We start from the raw sequence: 8,383 nt of genomic DNA, 5'->3' as shown, positions 1-8,383 counted from the left end.
CAGGGGCCCCGCCCACCGGGACCGCCAATCCGAAAGGGGTTGGCTCGGCCCCGCTCCTTCCCACGTGACGCGGGCCCGTGCTGGCCCCTTGACGGCTCCCGGATGCGGAAGTAGCGAGTGGTCGCCCGTAGGTGGGAGGGAGGGGAGGAAATCTCGTCGGGACGGTGCCGCTGAGGTCGGTCGCCGGCGGGAGACGCGGGACCGGGAGGTTAGGGTCCCCGCTGCTCGTTCCGCGGCCGACTGTAGTTAAGGGGTGGGGTTGCGCTCGGGCTCTGCCGCAGGAAAGCCGGCCCTGGCGGCGCTGCTACCGGCGGCTGGCTCAGTCCCGCGGCGGCACGGAGCGTTGAGGCGTCCGAGCTCCCTCCGCGCATCCCCCCTTTTCCTCCGCCGACCTCCCCCTGGGGTTGCCGGGGCTCTGGCGCGGGTCGCCGCGCTGCTCGCTCTGCGGTACCGCATCCCCGGAGGGTGGCGGCCCCCGCCGGGCCCCGCCGCTGCCAGACCGTCCCTAGGAGCTGCTCCGGGGCGGGGGTGGAGGGGGAAACTCGGGCCCCTCGCTTTACTCGCCTAACTCATTTTATAAATGTGCAACTGAAGAAACGCAGGCGTTTCCATAGCAGGGTTAGCGAGCGTGAGAGCTGGCTGGGAACGCATCGGGTTTATTCAGTCTCCCCGTTCCACCCGTGCGGGGCAGTACGCTGCCGGCCCTGCTTCCCCGCGCCGTCCTCGGTGCGAGTCCTGCCGTCACACGCTGCAGCCGAGTGTCTGATCCTTCCAGACCCACGTCAATCCCAAGTTCGAAGGTTTTACAGAGTTTGTTTTCACAAACTTTGGATGTGTGGGTTTTTTTCCCACCATGCCTTTGTAACTCGGTAATTGAATGGGCTTTCTGAAGAACGCATCTGCAAGCTTAATACTTTAGTATTGTTGAAAGGCATACTTCTAAGTTCCTCTGCGTTTTCGTTTGCTGTAAGAGTACAGTTATGACTAGAAGAGCTTGTATTTTAATTTACTGACGTGGCTATAGTTTTATGAAGAAAACCTTATTCCTACTGATAATTTCCAGCTGAAATGCACTTCTAAAAAGAGTAAATCGTAAAAGTAAAGGTCCTCCTTTGAAATATGCTTTATGTTAAGTGAAAGTGGCAGGAAGAAAAAAATGCGGTGGTTGATGCAGTTAAAGTAATGCACACCGGTGCCTCCGGTGCTTGCTTGGCTCTGTACCTCTGTACCGCTGCCCTCTGCTGGGTACAGCTCTGCTGCGCTGCTGTGAAATCAGTCCAGTTGTGGATTCCAGCATCTTTGGGAGACGTGGGAAAGGCATGTGAAAGAGATGGAATGACAAAATCAGGAGATATAGTTGGCAGTGGGCATAAGTCTGGGTATTTGTTTTAATGCGTTTAACGCAAGGTTCGGAGTTTATCCTTGAAATATGAAAGATGTGATTTTAGAGAGCGGTACTAGCTCTCTGACAGGAGGCTGGTAGAAGAGGTCGTTACTAAACTTTTAGTCTGACGTTTATTAAACTTTGTAATGTGCCTGCCTTTCAGGGGCAGCGTTCTTGGCTATGGGGTGGTACAACATTCTTTGTTCACGCACAGAGTATAAAGAATGGTTTTGTAATGACGAGAGATCTGTGTTTGCTTTCATTTCTGTATTAGATATGCAAGATGTCTTCAACTGTTTTTACTCAAAGCAGCTGAGAAGAACTGGAATTCAAGATGAGAACCAACAAGGTGTACAAGCTCGTCATACATAAGAAGGGTTTTGGAGGCAGTGGTCAGTATCTCCTGGTTCGTAACAGTGAGACCAGCACTCTCTTACTTAACTGAAAGCAATTAACTGATTTATTGATCTTTTTAACAAAACAGTGAAGATGGAGCTTTGATGTAACAAGCAGTATTACCAGCCAGAGTTTGGAAAGCTCTTTTTTAAAAGCAAGGTACAGCAGAATGAAACTGCATTTGTCGGAACAGAGCGAGATTGCACCCATAAAATAAAATTGCTTTATTCTACCTCTTCCCCTTTTGTTGCATTGCTTTTCTTTTAAACTTGTATTTCAGTCACCCTAGTAAGTGACAGACACGTCAGTGACTTATGACTGTGTGTAGGTGTGTTTCTGTGTACTAAGAACAATGTCATTTATTTGATTGCTCCCTACTTCTAGACTTATAGCATGTTAATGAATCTTGTTAAGATTCTGTAGCTATCTACTTTCCTGCTGGTGTGTTTCTTATATGAAAAATACAAAATATGATTCTGCCTGCCTAATTAAGGCACGCTCTTTTGCTGAACAAATCTTTTGTTAAAGTTCTGTGATTTGAAAGAGAAGTTTTCCCCACAAGAGCGGCCGGACTGAACTGGCTGGATAGGGGCAGTGTCATGTAGTGAATACAATACATTGCTGACGTGTTAATCCTGGGCTAGTGTATTTATGTAGAGTAAGCTATTGCATACGAACATGCAGGCATCTGTGTTTGGTGTATATATATGTTCACTGCAGTTTTCCTCATTCATTTATGTCTTGTAGATGATGAACTGGTGGTAAATCCTAAAGTATTTCTTCAAATCAAGTTGGGAGATGTTGTGGAAATTGCACATCCCAATGATGAATACAGGTGAATTCTCTTTTTCCTGATATCCATCAGGTGTGGTTAGAGTACTGAAAGGGCGTGTTCATGTGCAGCGGCTTCCAGAGCAAGAGGCTCTTAGAGCTGGTATACCTTTGCTTCAAGATGCTGCCGTGTTTTTTTTTCTGCCTGAAGAAAAGTAAAGGGGATAACTATAGCAGGAGCTTTTCCTTAAAGTTTATGGAATTGTTTGTGTTTGTTGTTAGTTTGCTGACCTTTCATAGGGCAAGTAGCACCTGAACATAGAATCTACAATGTCTTTATCTTCTTCATCGAGCTGCTTTTACCTGATGAGATTATTCTTCTGCCCTATAGTATATCTTAGGCAAAATGAAAATGTCCTGGTCAGCTATAAAAACGTAAACCTTCTTATATGAAGCTGTTCATCCTGCAGCCTGTATCTGAAAAGTACCAGTGTACTCGTATGGGGTTCTGAGAAGTTCCTGTGTGACATACTTTCCCATTTAGAGCATCATCTTCACCTAAAGAGTAACTTATAATAGGTGTAAAGAACAAGACAGGGTGACAGGCAGGGAGGATGATGTATGAAACTTTCTAGAAAAAATTAATGTTTCTCTTAGCTCATCCCATGCTCCATGTTAGTAAACAGTTTTGAGAGGGTGATTTACCAGAGTAGACTGTTGGTATCTCACCTTGTCTATCTTTTTTCTTTTTCACATGCTAGTCCCCTGCTTCTACAAGTGAAGTCACTTAAGGAAGACTTGCAGAAAGGTAAAACTCTAGACTCATAGTATGCATAGTAAAATCATAGACAAAGATTATGTGATTGGGCTGTACCTGTGATTGACTAACGCGTGTATTTTACCTTTGTAAGAAAATGAATGCTTTGTGTATTTAGGAAAGGAAAGATTATAATTTTATCAGAAGATGAATAGCCAATTAAAAATCTGCTTTTGATTTAGTATTGTGGGGTATAATTTAAACAAAATTGGCTTTTTAGCCTTAATTTTTTGTTTCTGCATTCTCTGACTAGCTTTGTATCTCTTCTTCTTGCAAGAATTAATTCAGCCTAAACTTTGAGTTTATCTTGCCTGCTTTCATTTTAACGACTCTTAAATTGGGCCGTAACTGAAGGAAGCTGTTGTCTCTTGCTGAGGCCCTAAGTGTTTAATGACAGTCTCACTGTATTGCTTTTGTATTTGTAAACCACTTGAAACCTTTTGGGGATGTTCACTTCTCTGTTGTCCTTTCTCATTTTTGTGGCAGAAACTATAAGTGTGGATCAGACAGTCGCACAAGTGTTCAGGCTGCGGCCATACCAGGATGTCCATGTGAATGTTGTTGACCCAAAGGTGTGTGGCTTTGCAACTTTTTTCCATCTGTCCCTCACTTAGCTCAAATCAGAGCCATGTGAATTTCTATCTACAATAGTATTGGAAAAAAAGGCCTTTATTTTTTACTGAAATGTATTTAGCCTTCTTTCCTAAGAAAATGAGGCTTGGGCAATTGAACTGCTTGTTTGTTTGTTTTGTGCCTCTTTCTTCTCTCCCTACCATCCCTGCTCTCTTTTTGAAGTCTGTGGACCAGCTTCAACACAGCTTGATAGAAATTTAGAAATTTCAAATGTCTTTAAATTCCAGAAATTCAGGATAACCAGGCAGAGTAAACAGTAAGTGGCCTAGCCAAAAGAAGAGCCATGGCATGGATTTGCATTATTCGACACCAGAGAGGCATATCTTGTAAATGTCCCAGCTATCAAAAGAGCTTCAGTCAGAGCTTACATTCAGCACAAGACAAAAATCTGCAGGAAATGAGGCTTCCGTAATGTCATGAACAATGGAAATAATTTGTTTTACTTGTGCTTCCAATCTGCACTGAGACTTGTAGCACAGATTGTATCCTTGGGCTTTTTCTGGTCACATCATGCAGTGTCTTGCAGCTCACAGTAGTTCCAAGGTACACCTACAACTTTGGCAGTTATTCTGATGTGACTTCCCTTTTATCTTGCATCTGTTAGGAGTATTGACTTGCTTTAGAACGGCCCTCCCTGTAACATTTGGTCCTTACCGGAACAGATTGAAGGGTGCTACTTAGAAACAACCAGTAAAATCTAAGCACTGTTTTTCTTCTGTTTCCCAGGAGGTGACCTTGGACTTGGTGGAGCTGACTTTTAAAGATCAGTATATTGGGCGTGGGGATATGTGGCGACTGAAGAAAAGTTTGGTAAGGCCTCTGCTGTCCTCATGTGTAGGGTGGAGGAGATTACCTACCTTTTTCTTTGCTTGCTGTAAAAGAAAATAAGTGTTTTAAGAAATACAGAAAACTGAGGACAAGACCACTATCAGCAGCTCCTGAGGAACTTATGCTGTAAATAGTACATCAGGGTACCATTCTCTAAATGGATGTAAATGTGTCGCAGAAAAAATTAATCCCATCATTTCCTACTCCATTGCTGTAATGTTAATTACTGCCTTGGGCACTGAAAGTGCTGTTGAGAGTTTTTTTTCCTTATGTTCAGAATTTTAATGATTTACTACATTTGGTAGGAATTGAATCCAAATATTTTTCAAGTAGAAGTATGCTAAAGTATCTCCTCTCCAATAGCCCCACTTAATAAGCAACTATTAGAATATTTTGTTTCTGTATCTCTGAAGTGCAGTCTTTGGCTCTTCTAAGTGCAGTGAATTAGACAAGTGAACCCAATAAAAGTTCATATGTGTTGAAAACTATTTTCTGTTGTCTGTTGCAGAGGTTCTGTAGGCTGAGATAGTAGTAGTAAATATGCTAAGTGGTTTTCATGATTTTATGGCAGAAGTCAGGTGTTTGAGCTTGAATGTTTTTTTGTGTAAATTGGTCTGCTCACTCTGAGCCTACTGTTCTTTTAACACCTGTAACTATTCTTTCTTAGGTCAGCACATGTGCATATGTCACCCAAAAAGTTGAATTTGCAGGTATCAGGTCAGTGCCTCCTCTGAGGGCTTACTGTTACTTATGACTTTAGATTAATGGGTCCAGAGTATCCAACTGGAGTATCTACTCTGAAAAATTCTTCATGTTTTATTGTTTTCTTACTCTTATACAGATGTCTGTCTGCACCATGAGGTGGGGGAAGGTTTCTATCTGATTTGGGGTGGAAGAAACTAATAGTAGGACAGCCAGCCACACTTGTTGCCTCTGATGAATGCCAAATAATTTTTCTTTTACCTCTTATAATATTTCACCCCTTCCTAAGATGTATTAATAGCTCAGATGAGGGTTACTTCAGTTGCTGTTGAGATGACAAAGGGACAAGGAACTGTGCAGATGCAGAGGGAAATGGCTGTTTGGCATCTTTTGGATTAAAGATCAGGTTTTAACCAAATAAACTTTTACTCTGTGTTGAAGTCATCCTTGAACGCAGATTTTGGTACATCCCTTATTTGCTCAAATACTGATTCTCTAATCTTCATATTCACTCTGGTTAGCAAATATTCTGCATTCCTTTTCTTCCAGGGCGCAGGCAGGTGAACTGTGGGTAAAGAGTGAGAAAGTCACTTGTGGATACATCAGTGAGGACACTCGGGTAAGATTTCAGGGAGCAGAGGAAAGGAAGTTTTTTCACTTCCTTTCCTTGTTGGGTTTCTTGTAATTCTATCTTGCTTGCAGATTTGTATGGATCATTTGAATTGGCTGTATTGTAAGGTGAGGAATGGCAATAAATTCAGGAGAATGAATGATTAGTAAAGTTTAACTCTTCTGCGCTGGCAGCACTAGGAATTACTCACTCAGGCTGTTGAACTGCCAGCTTGTTAGAGGGTAAATTCCCTATGATGCAGTGGGCACAGTCGTAAAAGTTGCTCTGTAGTTAACTTCTGCATTTGGCCCTTTTAGTGAATGTACCTTGTTTTAAATAAGATCTTTCATTCCTTTGCAGGTAGTCTTCCGCTCCACTTCTGCCATGGTTTATATTTTTATCCAGATGAGCTGTGAAATGTGGGATTTTGATATTTATGGTATGTAGATAACTGACCTCCCTGATTGTGAATGTGGATGGCAGCAGCTATCCTTTCTGCCCCTACCGGAAAAGTGCCACAGCTATTTATTTCTGCTACTACTAGGAAGCTAAAATATCCTGCCTTTGGCCTATGCAGTGCTCCGAGCTGCACTGTGGTGCATTATTAGATCCTTACTTGCTTTTCTGTCTCCTGGGTATTCCATAATTTTCCTGTCCCTACTGTAGGGCCTGGGTACTGTTAGCTCAGTGACAAAATCAAGTGGGACAACTGACTATGAACCTTGGAAAGGTTTTCTGTGGATATGAACATGTTTGGTGATGAGGGCAGGTGCAAGCCTGTGTGAATCCTGAAACCAGAAATGTATGGAAGTCCTGTGCAAAGAGGACCTCAATGTTTTAGATTTCTCTTGACTTTGGCTTAGCAAGGAAGCAAAAACCCTGCCTTAGCCTTTGTAGAGTCAGCTAGAAGTATTAAAACTGTAGGCATTAAGAATGAGTCACTTATCTGTGTCACTGCCCTTTTTTTTTTTTTTTTTTTTTTTTCTGGCTTAATTCTTTAGCAAACCTCTTACCACTTCCTTTGACCATGTGTTTGGGCATATGCAACTGGGCAACTATTCAAAACTGAGCAGGGAATCAGTTGTGCATACTATGCCTGAAAGATAGTACAGATGCTTTCCCAGCATGCTGCGTATGTGTTGGAAAAATGAATTTAAAGGTCAGATCCTTTTGACATGAAGAGTCTTGTTTACATCCTCTGAAACAGTCATGCTTTTTAATCTTTTTATCATCTTTGCTTTAGTGATCTTAGCATTCCTTATGCGTACAGCTGCTCTGATTCTAATAAAAATAATTGTCCTACAATCTCAGGGTTAAATATACCCCATAGTTGAAGTAACTGCTGTTATTTGATGCTTTGGAGATGTTTACTTTGCAGGGGACCTATACTTTGAGAAAGCTGTGAACGGTTTCCTTGCTGACCTCTTCACAAAATGGAAGGTAAATAGCTGATTGAATTCATCCTGTTCTGAAAGAACAAGTCAATGCCATCTTAATGAGCCCACTGATATGCCAGTTTGAGGAAGACCCAGGTTGTGTCAGGCAGTGCTAAGATTTACAGGACTATGAGAGGTGGCTCCTGGGCATCAAAAGAGTGGTTACTGCAGGTCTGCATTAAATCGTACATGTGCCGAGTGACCCCAGTACTGATCTGTTGTATCTGCTGTGTTTGTATCATGCAATTTGTGTGGAGGCTTTGGCTGCACTAAAGTCACTAAATGTGTGATATGGTTGTTTGTGCTTGTGCAGTAATGCACAAGTCTGGTTTACACAATTTTGTTTGTTCTGGGACTCGATTCCAAATATTTGCCTGGTACAGTGTGTATGTAATCTGTTTAGTGCTGCAGTCTTTTAGCATGAGGGGTTCCAGGTTGTAGCATATGGGCCACTGATGATGTGCAGTGTTCTTGAAAGCGAATTGCTTCAAAAACAAAGCCTTACTACCTCTTACAGCTGAACAACCCAGAGCTGTCTCCTGTCTCAGTGCATGATCTGGCTCAGAGCCAGGTTAACTGCTGTGAGCAGTCCTCCAGCAGACTTCCACTGACTTGAGAGAACCTTATCAGTACTCAAAAAAAGGCATATATAAATTCTGCAACCTAAATTGAAAGAACAGCTAGACAAGGCAAAAGAGTCTGAAATCCTAAATGTGTAACATCTATGCATAGTGCAGCTCATGATGGTCCTGAATGTTAAGGAGAGCAGGAGTGTGCCCAACAGATTTGTCTCATTTTCATTGTAC

General features: G+C 42.6%; 1 protein-coding gene across 18 annotated transcripts in view; it reads left to right on the top strand.

The window, feature by feature from the left end:
- The first annotated feature begins 53 nt into the window (after positions 1-53).
- The window catches only part of DEPDC5 (DEP domain containing 5, GATOR1 subcomplex subunit), a 48,390-nt gene continuing 40,060 nt past the window's right edge, over positions 54-8,383 (top strand). For 10 of the 18 annotated variants that reach the window (XR_005933115.1, XR_005933114.1, XM_041125681.1 and 7 more), the window contains exons 1-10: positions 618-869; positions 1,659-1,776; positions 2,528-2,615; positions 3,313-3,359; positions 3,855-3,940; positions 4,728-4,811; positions 5,497-5,546; positions 6,081-6,150; positions 6,502-6,580; positions 7,520-7,581. Coding sequence is in view for 16 of the 18 variants with exons in the window: in XM_041125681.1 (XP_040981615.1) it covers positions 1,719-1,776; positions 2,528-2,615; positions 3,313-3,359; positions 3,855-3,940; positions 4,728-4,811; positions 5,497-5,546; positions 6,081-6,150; positions 6,502-6,580; positions 7,520-7,581 (624 nt within the window). In the remaining 2 variants the exon portion in view is untranslated. Of the gene's footprint in view, positions 243-614; positions 870-945; positions 967-1,658; positions 1,777-2,527; positions 2,616-3,312; positions 3,360-3,854; positions 3,941-4,727; positions 4,812-5,496; positions 5,547-6,080; positions 6,151-6,501; positions 6,581-7,519; positions 7,582-8,383 lie in introns of those variants that run through there. The other 8 variants (XM_030024644.1, XM_030024650.2, XM_030024646.2 and 5 more) reach the window with 8 other exon arrangements.

This window comes from Aquila chrysaetos, chromosome 9 (genome assembly GCF_900496995.4).
Source record: "Aquila chrysaetos chrysaetos chromosome 9, bAquChr1.4, whole genome shotgun sequence".
Lineage (NCBI taxonomy): Eukaryota > Metazoa > Chordata > Aves > Accipitriformes > Accipitridae > Aquila > Aquila chrysaetos.
This window is presented reverse-complemented; position numbering and strand designations above follow the sequence as displayed.